Source organism: Athene noctua, chromosome 20 (genome assembly GCF_965140245.1).
Source record: "Athene noctua chromosome 20, bAthNoc1.hap1.1, whole genome shotgun sequence".
In the NCBI taxonomy this organism is placed as follows: Eukaryota; Metazoa; Chordata; class Aves; order Strigiformes; family Strigidae; genus Athene; species Athene noctua.
This window is the reverse complement of record NC_134056.1, coordinates 523,025-541,481: the sequence shown is the minus strand read 5'-3', so window position 1 is coordinate 541,481 and position 18,457 is coordinate 523,025. Positions and strand designations below refer to the sequence as shown.

Genomic DNA, 18,457 nt, shown 5'->3' with positions numbered 1-18,457 from the left:
CTCAGCAGCGAGAGGCGCGGAAGGGCCGCGGGCACAGGCAGGGCTCCCTCCGCGCCGCGAACCCTGCGCCGCCGGGAGCGCGGGATGCGCGGGCTGCGCAGGCGGCCGGTGGACTCGGCTTCGATGGGGCCCGGTGCCGCGGGGGGGCGGAGCGGCTCGGGGCGGCCGCGGGCCGCGCTCCCGTCGGGGCGGCGGCGGGAGGCGTCCGTCGCAAGTGAAAGGCTGCGCAGCCCCGGGAGGAAACGATTTCTCGTTGTTGGAATTTTGTTTCTTTTTGTTGTTCCTGAAAATCGAGTTTTATTTAGATTCCCCGATTAAACGCATCGAAACGACCCCGCGGAGCGTCGGAAAAGCAGAGGAGCGGCAGCTCCCTCCCCTCCGAGGAGCGGACCCCCTCCGACCGGAGCCCGCCGGCCGCGGCAGCCCCACAGGCTCCCGCGGCCACCCCGTCGCCGCTCGGCACGGGCCGCTCGCCCGCACCGGAGGCCGGGGCTGCTGCTCTCGGGGGGCGGCGGGACCCGCGGTCCCCGGGATCCTGCCGCGCAGCCCGGCGCGGCCGCCCGCACCCGCGGAGCAGGCTGCCGGCGCGCTTCCCGCCGCTCCCCCTCCCACCCGACGGCGCTGCCGGCGCCGAGCGCTCGCCGTGCCCGTGGCTACCCCCTCGTGCCCGTGGCTAGCACCGCCTGCCCGGGCTGCGAGGGCCCGCTGCCCCCGCCCGGGCCGCCCCACGCACCTGCCAGTTCGCGGGAGAAAAAGCGGAAGGTTCGGGGTCGCCCCGTCCCGTCCCGACCCTCCGACGCGCCGCCCCGAGGTGGCTCTGGCGAGCGGGGCTCGGCGGGACGCGTCCCCTCGGCAGGGACAGCCCTCGGGGCCGGCGGCTCCCGGCCCGGCTGCGGCTGCCGGTGCCCCCGTCCCCCCGTCCCCCGCGCCCCCGGGGCACCTGCCGTGCGGGGGGAGGCCACCGACGGCTCCGCCAGCACCCCCGGGGGCGCCTCGGGGGCTGCGGAACCTCGGGGGCCCCGCGGGGCAGCACGGGGGGGGATCACCGCCCCCCCCCCCCCCCCGCTCCCCCCCTCCCCGGTGCGGCGGCCCCGCAGATGAAAGGCTGCGCTCGCAGGCGCGGCCGCGCCGGCAGGTCCCGGCCCCCCCCGCCCCCCTCGCCCCCCCCGCGGGTGCACATGTCAGAGTTCACAGACCTGGCTGCTGCCTTTACAACACTGAGCTGTAAAAGAGCGGATATTAAACCCGTATAATGGATCCAACTCCAAGGAGAGGTTAAATTTCCCAGTGAAACGAAGGTATTTGCCCTGAACTGGGAAAAGACCCCCTCCCCCCCCGCCCCCACCCCCCCAAGCCCCCCGGGCTGGGAAACCCGCGGAGCCGTCAGAGCCTGGCGGTAAACTCTGCCCCGAGCCCCGCACCTGGCACCGGCCGCCGCGGGGACACATCTGTGCCCCACGCCGCTGCCACCCGCCCCGTCGGGGCCCTGCCCGGCCCTGGCGCGCTGGGAGCCCCGGGGGGGGGGGACGGACGCGGCGCCCGGTGCGCGCCGGCAGCGCGGCCCGCTCCGCGGGCGCGGTCCATCCGCGTCGAGCCCGGCGCCGGGCGAGCCGCGGGCCCGCGGCGGAAGGGAGGGGGGCGCGGAGCCGCGCCGGTGGCCGCAGGAGGAGGGACCGGGCGGCGGAGCGGCCCCGACGGGGCCCCGGTGCCGAGGCCCGTCCCGCGGTCGGGGGAGCCCCTCGGGGAGGGGGCCCGGGGCCGCCGGTCCCCGAGGCCGCACGGTGAGCGCTCCCCCGGCGGAGGGGGCCGCGGAGCCCCAGCCTGTCTGCCGCGCTGCCCTCAAAAATCCACTTAAGAAAGATGAAGGCGCATGCAAATGCGCGGCGCCTCCTTGCTGGTGCCTTTAATCATGGAAAATTGTCTCTAGTTCCTCCAGGCCCCCCGAAAATGCACCCAGCGCGCCCCGCACCGCAGCGGAGCTGGAACTCCCAGCGCGCCGCGCACTCGCACGCACCCGCGGCCCCCCCGGGCCCGGCAGATGCAGCTTTCTCAGCAATTTTCCTACCCCAAACCTGCCGTGAAGGAACAGCGCGCGGAGATAGCATCAGGCTCCCGATATCAAAGAGATCCTGCTTAATTAAAACACCGGCTCCGTGTTCGCCGCCTTACACCGGCGCGGCCTCCGACCGCCGTCTCCCGGCCCGCTCCCCCCCCCAGCCCCCGGGGACGGCGCGGGGGTTCCCCGGCTCCCGGGGCGGGGGTCGGGCCCTTTGTAGGGCCACGGCGGCACCGGGCGCGGAGCGCAGACCCCGCCGGCTCCAGGCCACCCACCCCGGCCCGGTCACCGGCCGCAGGAGGCCGCCGGGCGAGCAGGGACCCCCCCCGGCCCCATCCCCGGGGCGCGGCCGGTCCCGGGGGGGCGGCTGCGAGGCGCGGGGAGGCTCCGCGTGGTTCCCGCCAGGCGTTTGTTTGCGCTACTGAGCGGCAGCGCGATAATTTATTGTTATTGTTATTAGTAACTACACTTCGCGGCTTCGCTTACATTTATCCTTCCGAGGGGGGGGCGCGGGCTGGGGCCGGCAGCGCCGAGCGCACCCCACGGCGGCTCTTCCCGGGCCGCTCCTCCGAGGCGCCCGGGCCGGCGGCGGGGAAGCGCGGCTGCGGACCCGTCCTGGGGAGCGCCCGGTACGCGGACGGGCGCGGAGCTCCGCGGGGCGCCCGCCGGTGTCTGTCCCGGGCGCTGCCCGCCGTGCAGCCGGGCCGGTGCCCCCCCGCCGCTCCCGGGCCGCGGGGCTTCGGCGTCGGCCGCCGTCGGGCGGGGAAGGCCGGGGCGAGGCGGGGCGGCGAGGCGCAGCGTCCAGCTGTGGGGGGGAGAAAAACGGGACAAAGTGAGCCGGTGCCCCCGCGGGGCCCCCCCGCCGCCGCAGACGGGGCCGGGGGCCGCGCACGGCCGGGCGGGGAGGCCGGGCCGCCCCGTCTAGGGACGGGGAGCGCCGCCGGCGCCCCGCGGGGCAGCGCCCGGCACGGACGGACGGGCCGCGCCCCCCCCGGCTCCGCGGCCGCTGCTCGGCCCGGCGGACCCCGGCCCCGCGCCCGCGGAGCCCCGGCGGTGCCGCCGCGCGCCGGCAGGGGGCAGGCTGCGCCCGAGGCCCCGCCGCACTGGGCCGGGCCGGGCCGGGCCTAGCTGAGCCGGGCCCAGCTGAGCCGGGCCGAGCCGCGCGCGCTGCGCCGTCACCGCCTCCCCGGGCCGGGGTTCACCCTCCCCCCCCCCCCCCCCCCCGGCACCCGCGGATCCGCCAGCGCACCCCGCGGCGGGACCGCACGCCCCGCACCAGCGCAGCAGCGGCGAACGCCGCATCGTGCGGGGCACCCACGGCTGCCCCCGCGGGGTGCGGGACCGGCCCCCCCGGGGCTGCACCCCCGGCCCCTCGCGGGGGCGCGGGCGGGGCCGGTCGGTACCGGGGGGATCCCGCGCCGCGGCCGGGCGGGGACACGCGTGAGCAGGCCGCGGGGTCACGCCTGGGCAGGGAGAGCGGGAACCCCCCCGCTGTCGCCGTTCCGGGCGGGGACACGCGCGGACGCCGAGCGAGGCGGCTCCGTCACGCACACGTCTGCAGGCCCGCGGGGCGGGGGGGTCGCCGCGCACCCTCCGCTGAGCCCCCCCGGCGCCGGGCACACGCGGGCCCGGCGGACGGAGGAGGAGGAGGAGGAGGAGGAGGAGGGACCGGCGCGCCCCGTCCCGAGCCCGCAGCGGGAGTTGGGGCGAGCGCGGCCCACGGCCCGCGGCCGCGGAGGCTCCTCGGGCGCGCTCCCCCCGCCGTTATTTATTGCGGCGCTTCGTTCTTCCCCGCCGCTCCCGGGAAGGGCCGGACGGCGACGGGCTGCGCCTCTCGCTCGGCTCTCGAAATTAAAACAAAACACCTCAAAACAAAACGATTTGCCTCGCAAATAAACAGAGAATTCGAACCAAGCCACGGGGAGGTGGGGCTGCCTTCGTCTTGGATGGGTTTTATTTCTGTGATGGTTTTGCGCGTGGGTGTTTTAATTGTATTTTGTTTTTCGTTAAAAGCGCTATATAAACCGAATCTAACACCTCATCGGATTGTTGTGGGGGTGAGGGCAGGGATCGCAGTCACCGCTCCCGCGCTCGCACACGCGCGGGGCGAGAAGCAACAAATCTTTGGTGCGATATTTGTGAGAAAAAGCCCACGAACAAAGGCTGAATTATTGCTGCGGGTGCGAGTTTGGGAGGGTTCCCGCTCCGCTCTCAACTGTCCCGCCGCACGGTGTTGCTTTTTGGTTTGGTTTTTTTCGATTTCCTCCCCCCCCCTCCCATTTTCTTTTCTTCTTTTTTTTTTAATGAGAAGTTACGAAAACTACCGCGGAAAGAGGGGCTCTAATTTTCCTCGCAATTGTTGAAGATAATTTGACGGCAGCCCCGTGTGATGGAGAACAGCGAATCCTTACGCAAAAATAGGAAGGGAACATAAAAAATTAATGTAAACGAGAAGCTTTTTCTCCGCTGATTGAACTCTGAAATCTAAGCAGCTTTTATCTTGATCTCAGAATTAAATAATCATATATTATTTTTTCAGCATTAGCTACAAAGGTTTTCAGATTTGTACTGTCCAGAACAAAACCCAAATAAGCTCCATTACTGAAAACCCTTTCCAAAATATTTAACTAAAACATAATCGCGAATTTCTCTCAGAGATGTTTCTGTACGAAAACGGCATAAAAAGAAGGCTTTATCTTAAGACCCAGAAAAAGAAGCATTAGGTAATTCAAGTTAACACTTGTCCTGCTTATTAAATATCAATATTTTGGGAGCATTACAAAATAAACTCCCTCCCTTCAGCAGGGTCACAGCATATCATGGGTCACGTTAAGAAACTCCGCGCGGAATCCTTTCCGGATTTTTATTTCCTCGGATTTAGATTTTTAACGGTATCGGCAAAAAAACAAAAACGAAAGGAAAGCGCGAGCCGCGGGATTTCGGGCGCTCTCCCCCGACCACCGGCAGCCCGGCGGGTATCGCTTTTCTCATTTGTTTTGTTTCATAAGACGGAGCAGAAGAGCGCAGCGCGCTCAAACGCGGCGGCTTCGGCCCGGGCACGTCGTGTGCGAACCCCCGCTCCGCGCACCCTGCGCGCCCCGACGCCCTGGCGATTCCGCCCGCGCTCCGGCGCCGCCCGCCCCGCGGCACTGCCGGTAAGCGCCGCTTTAGCAAGCGGGACCGGCCGCGGGGCCGCCGCCGATCGCTCCGGGGCCGCCGCGGGGGCGGCGGCGGTGTTGGGGGGGCGGGGGGTGTCCCCACCGAGCGGGGGAGGCGCTCGGGGCCGCCGGGCGCTCCCCCGGGGCCGGGCCCTCCCGCCGCGGTGCGGGCCCCGCGCCCCGTCCCGCGTCCCCCCGCCGGGGCCGGTCGCGCCGCCACCGCCCGCGGGGCCGGGACCCGCGTCCCCCGACGGCGTCGGCTGCCCCCGGGGGAGGGTCCCGCCGCCGCCGCCTGCCCGTGGCCCCGGGGGACACACACACACGCGCGCGCTGCTACCTACCCCGGGCAGGGCAGGGGCCGGGAGCCGCCGTCGGGCCGGGAGCGGAGCGGCCGCGGCCCCGCTCCGCCGCGATCCTCGGCGGCCGCGCTCGCTCCCCGCCCCCCCCCCCCCCGCCGCCGCCGCCGCCGCCCCCCCTCCCCCGGCCCGCGGGGGCGCGCCCCGGGCCCGCTTGAGCCGCTCGTCCGCCCCGGGGTGCGCCGAGCCCGCCCGCCCCGGGCGCCGCCGCGCTTCGGGGGCCGCGGGGGCCCGGCGGGGCCAGGGGCACTATTTGACGTCGAGGAGACGGATCACCGCGGCGCAGCGATACAGCGCGCACCAATGGAGTTCAAATGTCAGCAAGTTTGAGGAGGGGTGAGGCGCCGGGGGGTGTGTTCCTCCGCCGCGGCCCCTGCTCTAAACGGCGCGGCTCCTCGGGACGCCGCATGGCACATGGGCTGCGGAGCGCCGGGGAAGCCCCGCCGCCCCGCCCGGCCCCGCTCCGCCCGGCCCGGCCCCGGGAGGGCCCTCCGCGGAGGGCGTGGGGCTCCGGCGCTGCCGGCGAGCAGGTGACACCGCGGGCTGCCCCGCGCCGTCTGCGCGGCATGTGCGCGCCCGTGTAGCGGGGGCTTGCCCCCATGGGCGGCGGCGCCGGCGCTTTCCTCTGCCCCCCGTCTCTGGAAGTCCAGGCAGGAAACGCTCCTCATGTCTCCCAGATAAAAATAAACGCGACTCCCTCCTCCCGGCCGCGGGCTGCCCCCGAGCGCGGCCAGACGCGGGGCTGAGCCGGCCCCGCCGCGCCTCTCCCCCGCCGCCCGCCCCATGGATATCGCGACAGGTCCCGAGTCCTTGGAAAGGTGCTTTACGCGGGGCCAGTCGGACTGCTCCAAGATGCTGGACGGTATTAAAATGGAAGACCACCCTCTGCGCTCGGGTCCGGCCACGTTAGGAGTGCTGCTGGGTGAGTTTGCCGCTCGCTTCTCGGCTGCGCCAAGAGCCGCTCGGGGCCGGGGGGACGCGCTCGGCGTCCCGGGGCCGCGCTCCGGGCTGCGGCCGCCCGGCCCGGGGCTGCCGGCGGGCGCGGAACTTTTCTCCCCGACGGTGCCGGGGCGCGGGCTCGGCGGCGGCCGCTCAGGCTCGATGCCGCCGAGCTGCGGGGCCGGGACCGGGGCCGGGATTGGGGGGGGGGGGTGTTGGCGGGGGGGGAGCGGGGCCGGGGCAGGCGGCTCACGGCGCTGTGTGTGCCGCCCGCAGGGTCGGAGTGCCAGCACCAGGCCGTGTGCGAGGGCTGCCAGCGGCCCATCTCGGACCGGTTCCTGATGCGGGTGAACGAGTCCTCCTGGCACGAGGAGTGCCTGCAGTGCGCGGCGTGTCAGCAAGCCCTCACCACCAGCTGCTACTTCCGGGACCGAAAGCTCTACTGCAAGCAGGACTACCAACAGTAAGAGCGCGGCGGGGCCCGGCCCGGCCCGGCCCGGCGGCGCGAACCGGCCTCGGAGCGTTTCGCCGAGCGGGGCCGCCGCCCGGGGCTCAGCCGAGCGCGGAAACGGCGGCCCCGGCGAGCGGAGACCCCGGCGGGGCGGGACGGGACGGGACGGGGGAAACTTTGAGCTGCCCCCCCCCCCCCGCGCCACCCCCCCCCCCCCCCGGCCGCCGCGGCCCGGGACCCCGCGGCGCCGTCGGGGGAGGGGGCGGCGGGGCGGCCCGTTCCGGCCCCGCTCGGCCCGGGCAGCGCCGCGGCCGCCCCGTCCCGCAGCCCCCGCGGAGCGCGGCGCAGCGCGGGGCCCGGCGCGGCCGTCGGTGCGCGGCCGCGGGGCCGCCGCCGTCTCGCCCGGCCGCCGTCGGGCGCGGAGGGTGCGCGGGCGGCCGCGGCCGTGCCCGCGGGGCGCAGCCGCAGGGACTGGCGCCGGCCGTGCCTCCGCGGCCGGCCGCGGCGGGAGGAGCGCGGCGCTGGCCCCGGCCCGGGCGCTGCCCGCGCTTTATTTTATTTCGGCTTTATCCCCAAATGTCAGGCTTTGTCGGGAGGCCGCCCCCCGCCGCGCCGCGTCCCTGCGCGGAGACAGAGCCCCTGCCCCGCGCCGGGTTTGTCCTCCCCTGCAGAAGCCCACTTCATGCTTGTCACCGAAATTGAGGATCCTTTTTGTGCCGGGAGGGGGGCGAACATGGGCACTTCAATCACTAGGACATAATATGGCTCTGCTAGAAGTCTGGCAACAAACAAAGAACAACAACTATTGGTTTGCATCAACTTTTGTCAGGCATTCAGCAGGCTTCCAGAAAGGCCTGAAGTGGCTTAGTGGCAACAATGTGCATTTCATAGCTACAGCATGAAAATCCATCTCCATGGAAACTGGTAGTAAATGCTAACATGACATGCTGAGTATAAATATTGTTAGGGTTATAACTCTTGTATAAATGGCCCAGATAAATGTCCCCCTGTTTAGGAATTACAACAAAACGCGTGATTTCGTACTGCAGCCCTCACCACCACGCTACCAGAGTCTTCCGCGGGCCCCGGCGCTTCCCAGGAAAATAACGCGGAGCCGGCGGCCGCTGGGCCGCCGCGATCCTGCCGGGCAGGGCCGGCGCGGTCCCCTGCCCCCGCCGAGGCAGCACCTCCGCGGACTTTGTCTCCTGCACCGCGTAAAACCCCCCCTGCAGCTGTAGTTGCAGGTCAGGGAAACTTGTGCCGCTGCAGGTACTGCTACCTTAGATATTTTTGCTAATTAGGGAAAAATTTAGAACGCTCTTTAGGCTACCTAAAAGGGCACTATTTGGCAATGTAAATATTTACAGTAATTCCAGGCGAACGTACCCTCCGAGTCCCACCTTCAGTTTCTGTAAAATCAAGGATCACGCTTCGTGACTTAGAAAGCGGGAGCGCAGGGTATTGCTCTGTAAAAACAAAACTGCTTTTCTGACTGAAAATAGAAACGTCACCGCTTCAGAACTTTCCAAATTATCAAAGGTGTCCGATTGTACAGGGGGAAGTGGGGTAACCAGGCTGACGAGCAATAAAAAGATATCAACATGTTAGCCTTTGTTGGCTCCCAGCACCTAGTGTGACATTACATGGTGACCCGCTGTGCGTGCCCCCAAGGACTGACAGCGGCAGCAGCTCGTGGAAAGGGGAGGGGAGACACGCTAAATCAAAATTTGTTTTCTCTGAAATTTTATTAGCCCCGAAGAGCAAACATGTGAAACTGCGCTGACATCGTTCGTGTGCTTCCCCTGGCCGCTGCCCGAGACCCGCAGAAATTTCCGCGGCGGTGGCGGAGGGGGAGGGCGGCTTTGCCTCCGCGGGCAGGGCTGCGGCGCAGAGGGTCGGTGTTCGGGTGGGAGTGCGGAGGGGGGGCCCTGGCCGAGCTGGGGTGGTGGTCGCCAGCGTGCTGGTGTCCCCCCGTGCTGCAGCGTGCCGCGGTGGGGACGCCCCGGTGCTGGGCGAGCCGGACGGGACCGTGCCGGTGCAGAGCGGGACCCGCGTCGGCAGGGTCGGATGCTTTTGTTATCCTCGGCCCTATTTACACATCCCTGGGAAAAAAAAAAAAAAAACAAAAAAAACCCACACAAAAAAAACCAACCAGCAAGAGGGAGAACAAAGATTACTTAAATATCTTAGTTACTGAAATTTGCTTTAAATAGATTTTTCTGTACGTAGTAATGTAATTTAAAGGTCAGATTTCTCCAGAACTCCCAGGACTATAATCAAGTGCTGTGTGTATATCTTTGAAAAACTGGTGTCTCGTCTTTCTAATGAAAGCAAGCTCCTGATGGGTCAGATATCAGACCTTAAACCTTTCACTGGGTCAGGGATGATTACTGCCCATCCTTGGAGCAGGGCATTTCACATTAGGGGGAAGGGTGAAAACATTTTTCTATTCTTTTTTTTTTTTTTTTTTTTAATAAAAACGTTGGCTGTTTGAAGCCACCCCTATGCTTGGAATGTTAGAATAAATCCTGGGAGAGATGGATTAGTGGCCCAAGCACAGTTTGAAGTAGTCAGAGGTGCCTGATAAGTGTAATTTATCACAAAAATATCATCGCTACATCAGTGGGACCAGTGGGACAAGCTGTGAGTGTATTTTAGACCCTTTTTTGTACAAGAGATTCAACAAATTTTTGCACAAGTACATCCTCATCTTTTGATTTAATGCAAAGTACTTATTTTGCTAAAATTTAGGATTCTGAAGGTCGCAGGTACATTTGGCTGCAAGGTTTCTAAGGGGAGAAAAAAATAGAGTAGTACAATGGCACCAGAGAGGCTGAGTCTGGCAAGCCCAAGTCAGACAGAACCTCCTTGATTTTAGTGAGAGCTTTGCCAAATTGCAGGATTGTTGCACATTTGGAACCTTACGCTTTTTTTTTTTTTTTTTTAATTTAAAACAAGTTTTCTTTCTGACAAACTGAAACCTTAAGAATGGATGTTTATCAAAAATAGGGGGGTTGCGGTAGTTATATTCCGGTTCTCTGCTTAAGTGAATTTATTTGTTGTACCACTCATAACAGTGCTTCCTGCCATAAAACATTAATAATTATAAATATTACATTTCTCTCCCATTTGTATATTTTTAGTTTTTTGTGATTGTGCTTTTCTGGTTTGTTTTTATCTCGCTACTCAGTGTTACGTAACGATTTGCCCTGGTTATTGCTGATATTAAAAAAAGATATGGTCTGAAAAATAACTGTTTCAGGTTACGTATTTCATATGTGAGAAATGCACAGAATTTCTAGAAAGATCCACGTTCCTATTCTAGCTTTGGAAATAAAGGCTGTAAAAGGGGTCATTTATTCGAGGGGTAGGATAGCAAACAATCGCAGTTGCTATTTCATAATTTTGCACTAATGCATTCTAAGTTTTGCTTAGGGTGGGAAAGAGAAATATTTAGATTTTTTGCTAGATTCCTCAAGATATGCCAGGCATTGTTTTAGCATCGTTACTGGATGCTATTAAAAAAGACTTACCGTGTGTTTCTGGCATGTCTCTATACTGTTCTTCATCTTCGAGTCCTTTCTTGTCAGTGGCTGGGCTTATTTTTTTACGTACACTCGGCACGGAGCAGCGTGTACCTCGCAGGAAGGAAAGGAAATGCTGCGAAGCCTCGTTGCTGCAGGGAAACGTTACCCTCTCCAGATTTTGGAAATTCTTTCACATGAGTGTAATACTGAGGCTGATGTTTCCCAGCTCAGTTGCTTTTTATATTCGAAATAAGGCGAAAGCTTCCTATTAGTAAACGCCTCTTATTTTTGTGAATGTTATTTTTCTTCCAGAGAGAGCGAGCGTGTGTCTGTCGTGAGCGCAGGCTGAGGAATGCAGGCAGGGTCCCTGGTGCAAGAGGTGCCGTGAGCTCCCAGGTTCTGCCGCGTGCAGGACGGGGAATAACTGTTCGCTAACAGGAAGATTTTATTTGTTTTCAGTTTTACTGTTTTGTTTTTTTTTTTTTTTCTTTTTAAACCGGGGAGTGCCAGCCGTGTCGTTGTGCGCCGTGTGAACTCGGCAGGGCTGTGTGGAGCGGTGGTGTCCCCCTCCCCTTCGCCTGCCTCTCGTGTCACACTGGCACTAGTCCTCGTCCGTGTGTCTTTAGGAAACAGCGTAAAACTTAGAGATGAGGAGTAGCCGAAGCACATGCCCAGGATATGGAGTAATGATTAAAGTTATGTCATCCACTAAAAATGCTTTTAAAAGTCGCTGAAATACTCTGGCATTTTTGCTGAAAATCCAACCAGCCCTGTGCTATCAGACGCACCAGCCCCATTAAAAATTCTCGCTACGACCGGGCTTTCGTAGCACCTCGAAACGCTTCCAAAAGCGGGAGCGTTGGGGAGATGTAGCTGTTATTTCTGCCGGTGACGTCAGCGGAGTGGCCGCGGCCGGGCAGAGCCCCCGCGGGTCCCCCCGGTGCCAGCAGGAATTCATCCCCCATCTCTGCGGCGCGCACCCCGGCCCGGGCGAGGGGCCGGCGGCCCGGGGCCGGCCTCGAGCCGAGGCCCGGCTGGGGCTTGGGCTGAGCGGATGCTCACGGGGATCTGGGATGGAACACGGTGTAAGAATTTGGGGAGACATTTTGGTTTTCTGCTACAATCGTGGTAACCGTATCGGACAAAATAATTGCAACGGTAATACGTAATTTGCACTAATCCGTGGTAGAAAATGATAGGGAGGATCTTTCTGCGATGTAGGCAACATGCAATTAGATTAATAAGAGGATAATTCATAATGCTTAGCTGCTAACCTGAGAAAAAATAACCAATAAATATGAAACATGCTGCAAATGTTTCTTCACTGAAACGTGTAACAAACGGGAACGTTTTGCATCCTGCTTAGAAATAGGTCTGTTGTTTTGTGGCCTAAACTTTTTGAGCTAGTTCAAAGGCATACATCACACCTTTTCAGCTATCAATAATATATCATGATAAAATAGCTGCATTACCACGTCTCTTCGCAGACTGATTATGTTCTTGGCGTATTTCAGCCGCACACACATACCCCTCTTGCTCGCCTCCGCCGCGGAGCGACCTGTAAAGCCTGGTACGTCTTAAAAAGCTCCTCTGGTGAACCTGAAAGGTGGGCACGTAGGGAGTAACAAGCAGAGGCTGCTTAATTCAGTCTGATAGCTGGGGAGAAGCATTCAGGAGAAAAAGGCTTTTCATCGTGCAGCTGTGATTTTTATTTTTCATTCCAGACAAAATTCAGATTTATACAAAATCTGCTACCTCTGCTCGTAACAGGAATTGATTTAATTTTGCCTAGTGTCTCCTTCTGCCGGACCGAGGAGTGCAGCAGATCTGGTGAATCATTAGAGGGGAGCCCGAGCTCCCCGCAGACTCGGTGTGCAAGTCAGCGGGAGGTTTCAGTGCACAAGAAAGCGGCCGGGGCCCTCCCCGGGGGGAACGAAACGCCGAAAGCCACCGCGCGGCCCCTGCGGGGGGGACGCAGGGCTGCAGGCACACGCACACGGACACGGGGGGCCCACGGGCCTCTGCTGACGTGCTCAGGGGGGTGATTTGGGGGGAAAGAGAGGGATTAGGAGCATGCTTCATTTTTCTTATCATTGCTGGGCTGAGAGCAGGCAGGCACGTTTCTGTCTGGTTTGCACAATCCTCCTCGCGCCGTTCGGTTCCTGTGGCAGTTTTGGAAGAATGTGGTGTGTAAATACAACAGCAATATTTCCTGATAATATCAGAAAGGGATTTTCTACTGCTTGGGCTGGCTTGGACCATGTCACGAGTTGCATAAAATGCAGATTCACAGAAATGTTGTGAATTTTAAACCCCGGCGAGATGGAGAAAGACCGTCACAGTATCCTCTATAAAGGGTGTGCTAGGTCAAGCGACATACTTGCAGAAAAAACAGGGGTAAATGCTTCTTTCTGCCTGCATTTTTTTGCCCACATGATATGTGATGTTATTGCTCCGGTGAGGTAAGAAAGCAAGCAAGTAAATAAATAAAACTGTGAAGTGAATTGTACAGTAATCTCCAGTAAAGGTAAACAAACCGGGTATTGCTCTTGGATGGTTTAGTGTGGTAGAAAGGTTTTTTTGGCATGATTTGGGGATGATTGCATTACTCACGAGGCAAAGGTTGACTCATAATGAAATGACAGTTTCTTGTTCATTACAAAATATAAAAACTCCACATTGGTTCTGAAACAAGAATGAGGTTAGCTATAAGTAACAATGTGACGTGAACCTTGACAGCTGAGTCTCTAACAGCTAAATAATGAAATTAGAGGAGTTACTTTGGGTTTAGATGGGCGCAATTAAGAACAGAAACTGCCTTTTTTAAAGTGAATTGGAATAAATATATCAAGCGGGCAGGGAATGATTATCGAATATACACCTTGCAACTGTGTAATTGCGGTGTGCTGTGTCTAAAGCTATGAATTAAAACTGATTTTTGTTTGATAAAAAAGCATTAGGTTTTTTTTTTTAGAAAGCAGAGGCGTTTTCTGAATTAAGATACTTAAAAAAATGTAACGGGGGGATCAGGTTATTTTGCAGCAGTGGGAGCTTTAACAGCGCTGGTAACGTTTTAGGGAAGGAGACACCACTTTCCTCCGTTAGTAACTAAGTAAAAAAAACACATGAACAACTTCATATCTAATTTCAAGTAAATGTTGAGAGTAAAGCTAGACTTCTGAGTTCAAGAGTAGAGACCATAAGAAAGAAAAAAAAATGACAATACTTGTAAGGTAAAATGAGCTGACTTTTGGTTTTAAGTGTAACGCTCTTTGGTGTTTATAACATGCATGCTAATATAGATCTAAATCTTCCATACTTTGTTCAGGCAAATTATTTACTGTTTCTAGACGCCTCTTTAAATTCAACATAAAATTGAGGCAGATCTTTGACCTTTTTTTTTTTTTTTGGTTACATACTAACCTTGAAATTACTTGAAGTTCCTGGACTTGCTTTGGCTAGACTGACATTCCTCAAATGAAGCATTGTCTTACTTTTGTGTTAGTTTTTGGTGTGCCTGCAGTTGCTTTGAACACGTCCTGACAAACTGGTCCCGTGGCTGTGGCTGAGCAGCCCCCAGAGCAGAGGCAGCCCCGGCGCCAGCGGGCGCTCTGAGGACGGGGGGAGTTTCGGCGCTGGGAGGGGTGGGAGGAGCGGACGGGGACTTCTGTGCCCTGGGCCTGAACAGGCTCTTCTCCCAACAGGCGATTTGCACAGTAGGCTCCGGTTGTTCCCAAACAAATTGCTGATGACAAATATTTTCTCCCTTTATCTGACCAGCACACACACAGAATCTGTGCGTTGCCGTTGCCCTTTACTGGATGCTGAAGCTAAATACACCTTGTAGGTAGAAAGCACCGTGTGGGGCAATGTTATGCAATTTTAATGCAAGTTATGTGGAAGCAAAACCCTTAAAATGAAGTATCTTGTAGGCAACATTAAGTATCCACTCTCTTGAGGAGATAAAACGCTCAGATCAGTATTACCAGAGGAACCGGGGATCTGCTACACCAACTTTTCGGGACCGGGGCGGAAATCCTGCGGCCCAGCGGAACCCCCCGCGTGCTCCTCGGCGCGATGCTCGGGCAGAGCCGGGGGATTTTACTCACCTTTGAAAAACTATTTGCCCCGGGGCAACTGAGCAAGTAGACATTTGCGAGATTGTATTACAGTAAAGGAATCATTAATATGATTAATACCAGTTTGTTATTTTGTTTTTGAAATTTGCAGTGATCGTTATAGCTACAGCAGAGCTGCTACGGCACAAGCTGGTTAAACGCCCTTAACGTCAGTGTCAACAAGGAATAACGTATTTCTTGGGAACTTGGTGAGGATTTATACTCTGATGCTCCCGTAACCAGCCAATACATTTACAGAGAACACTTGTCCTGGAGGTCATTTGCTTTGCTTCCAAAACAATATTTTTTTTAATATGCACAAAATTTCCCTTTGCAAATGCTGACATGAACTTGGGAACATGCAATTCCTATTGACTTCAGTGAGAGCCATCCTCGCTCATCAAAGGATAGAATTTGGCTCTTGATTTTACTGCAATCAGTGTATTATTTATAATGTACAAGAGTGCACGTGCACTCTCCCAGTAAGAGCTAATGGAATTTATGTGCACATGCTGAGGACCAAATCCTCCTGGTAGCTGTTAGGAAGTTTACTTTCATGTGTTTGTTCCTTCGTGTAACCTGAATCACTGTTCAGTGATTACAAAAAAACCCCAAAACCTGAAGAAGAATAATAGTCAGCATCAATAATATTTTTTTTCAGTTGTTACTTTTGTTATAGGTCATGATAGGAAGCAAGCAAATCTGAATTTGCAGAGAGGTTATTAATGTTGTTTTAAAGCATTTCTAATCACAGCCAGTGCTTACTCGTCGTTCTCTCGGACTGATAGAACACCATTGCTTCTTCGAGTAGTTTCTCCCCCGAGCGGCGCGCGGGCGCGTTCCTCGCGTGGCGGTGGGAAGCCTCGTCTCTGCGGAACGCGCTCGGTGTGGCCGGGGACGGCGTTTGCTCTCCGGAGGTGGGGCTGGGCACCGCTGCCCGCTGGAGCTGGGGTCACTGGGAGCTCCGCGGGCCCGGGCCCTCGGGCTGCAGCGTGATACCTGCCAAAGCTCGTTAGTGAGAGAGGTTACAGCTCTCATTAACATCCACTCCACAGAGCAGTTGTTTTCAACCTGTGGGATCCTCTCCTTTGACATAATCAGCTCGCCTACAGCTCCCATTTTTCTGTTACCTGATAGAGCTGTTCCTGCAGCTTCCCAGTGGAATCAGCTTCTCTGGTTTCGGATTTTTTCTCTTATGTCACAACTTTAATCCACTTTCATGGGGGGGTGATGGGGGTGTGCTTGCTGAAGTTTCTTTCGATAACGTGTGTGAAATGAGACGAGTATTTGATTTTGTATCACACAAGAAGGTTTATTAGCAAGTCACAATAAAGCACTGTAGGAAAGTGTGAAACTAAGACAAAAAATGCAAAACCAAACACTGAAATGGTGAGCTGCCTTCGGCTGGGGGGCATCTTCGGTACAGTGAGGTCCAGCTGTAGTGACAGCCTGGTAGCCCCAGCTCTGCTCACAAATGCTCAGTATCTCCCGCAGCCGTTGCTCTGTAGTTGATGATCTGGGCTAAGCCGTCTCCAGCGCAGCAGAGCCGCAGCTGTTTGCTGTAGCGGAGCTGTGGTAGATCCTGCCCAGGAGCCCACCAGCTCGTCGGCCTCGTGGTGAGCGTTTCAGGTGGGCGGGAGCCACAGGAGAGGTACCAGGTGCTGCGGGGAGCTGTGGGAGGGCGGCGGGCAGGGGGGAGCGAGAGTTGACCCCTCCCAGGGTCCCGGGGCGGCCACGCAGGCTGGAGCCGGCCGGGCACGCAGCCCCGCTTCTTCCCGCGGCCGGGGACCGGGGTGACCTGGCGCGTCCTCCCTGCCCGCAGAGTGACGTGTCCAGGATCTCGGGGCGCGCTGGCACCGCTCCTGAGCTCACACGCCTCAGAAGCCACGGCCTGGCTCTTCCTGGGTGGGGGGTGAGCAGGAGCTGGGGTCGGGAGCATGAGCTGGGGCTCCCTGCATGTGTGGGACGGGGGCCAAGGGGTCACCCCGTCCGGCGGCTCTGCCTGGGCATCGGGGGTTGGCGGCTCTGACTTCGGAGGAGAGAAGGAGCTGATCCTCCCTCCTCCCCCCCGGCCCCGCTGTTAATAACTGCGGTTTGCAGACTCAGTACCTGCTCCGTGAAGGTCTGTAGGTACACGCAGGCTTGAGTCAGTACCGACCTGTTACAATTTTAGACCATCTTCAGGCTCCCGGCGCGGGCCGCGAGGGCTCAGGGAGGTCGGCAGCACATTCCCCCGGCAGCCGTCACAGCGCCGGGAACACGCCCTGCGTAGAGGGGCCGGCGCTGCCAGTTCACCGGCAAATCCCGGCTCCCAGGAGTAACGCCGTGGAGGCCAGCTGCCCTGGCGTGCGGTGGCTTGCGGCGTCATGCAAGGTCAGTCCACGTACCTGACAGCGAGCGTCTAGAGAGAGCCCGGTGGAGCCGCTCGCTGGAGTGTTGGGGACGGGGCTCTCCACAGGTGCAACCCGCCCTAAGTAGAAGTCGCCGTCCAACGTTGTGGCTTGTCTCCACGGCCGGGTCTTGGCATGGGCTTCGTCTGATGGCAAGGAAAGTTCCACATGTGGAGCGTGACCCTGTGGGTCAGCTCCTGCTCCCACTGGAGTTGATGAGGAAAGTGTGGTGGGGCCTATGCGAACGTTAGCACCAGCAGCGAGGCTTTAGAGATCCTTTCCTTGGTTAAGCGCTCGGACAAAGCCAAGCCTGCGCTCCTCCCTGCGCCGGTGGCTCCGGGGCCCTCTGCAAGCCACTTGGCTTCTCCGTGCTTGTGACTGCGCCGGGGAAATGCGAACATCATATTTCCAGTGCTTCCCAGTCACCTTCTGGTCGTTAATAATTAGAGTCCAGAGGGAGAAGGAAAGGAACAGCGAGCAAGAGCTCCCTCTCTGCAGTGGTCAACACAAGCCAGTCTGCCCTAAGTCCCAGTCGAGTTTTGCCTGTTGTGTGCCACTCTCTTGAAATCAATCTTAAGAGAAAACGTTTTTCTGAAGTGACTCTGTTGATACTAACTTTATTATATGTCAGTCTGGTTTTTATTACATGGAAACAATCACACAGACTCAGCATCTCGACTCTGTAGCAGTGGCAGAGATGGCTGAGGAAGGCTCAGTGAAATTTAGGGGTCTGAAGCTGTGCAGAGAAAGCCCCCGAACTGTCCTGCCAGTGGAGTTTGCATTTGCAGCTGGGAAGGAAGAAGCGCGGAGGCTCCGGGAGGGCTGTCAGCCCGCGGGCGAGGGGCAGCCCCGGTGGGCAGCAGCGGGCCCAGCGCCATCCTGCACCGCTGGGGCTCGACGGCGGCTGTTGGCCGCTCCCCCCCAGCACACGCTGCCACGGGAGCACCGGCGTGACCCTGCATGCGCCTGCGGGGCTCGGGCTCGACGTCCTGCGCCCGATGCTGCCGTCGGGGCCCTCCCCAGCTCTGCCCGCGCGGGAAGGGGGGCGCGGGGGCCGCTCGGCCGGGCCAGGGCCTGCGGGCAGCGCGTGGCCGACGGGCGCGGGCTCGCTGCTGGCACCCACCGGTGCCGAGAGCTGCCCGGGCCTCGCTGCCGCCCGCGGCTGAGGGCTGGGGGAGGCCGCACCCGCAGCCACAGCCGCCCAGATTTCCACAGCCTGTTTCTCCCTGGGGTCTGGGGACAAAGAGCTCCGGCGTTCTGGGCATCGCTCTGCCCAGGGGACGATGCAGCTCTTTGGAGGGTTCCCTGTCTTGTCAGCCAAGCGCGCTGAAGCTTTGCAGTATCTGGACACTTTCTCGCTTTTGTTTATTTACGCACACATATGAGAAATTTTTTACTTCTTTGACCGATGTTCTCCCAAGCTGCAGGAAAGCTGCAGGAAAGCTGCAGGAAAGCTGCAGGA

At 59.5% G+C, this 18,457-nt stretch overlaps 1 protein-coding gene across 2 annotated transcripts in view; it reads left to right on the top strand.

The window, feature by feature from the left end:
• The first annotated feature begins 5,910 nt into the window (after positions 1 to 5,910).
• The window catches only part of LMX1B (LIM homeobox transcription factor 1 beta), a 103,572-nt gene continuing 91,025 nt past the window's right edge, over positions 5,911 to 18,457 (top strand). For both annotated transcript variants that reach the window (XM_074923822.1, XM_074923821.1), the window contains exons 1-2: positions 5,911 to 6,492; positions 6,786 to 6,972. In XM_074923822.1, the coding sequence (XP_074779923.1) occupies positions 6,354 to 6,492; positions 6,786 to 6,972 (326 nt within the window). In that variant the 5' untranslated portion in view covers positions 5,911 to 6,353. The remainder of the gene's footprint in view (positions 6,493 to 6,785; positions 6,973 to 18,457) is intronic.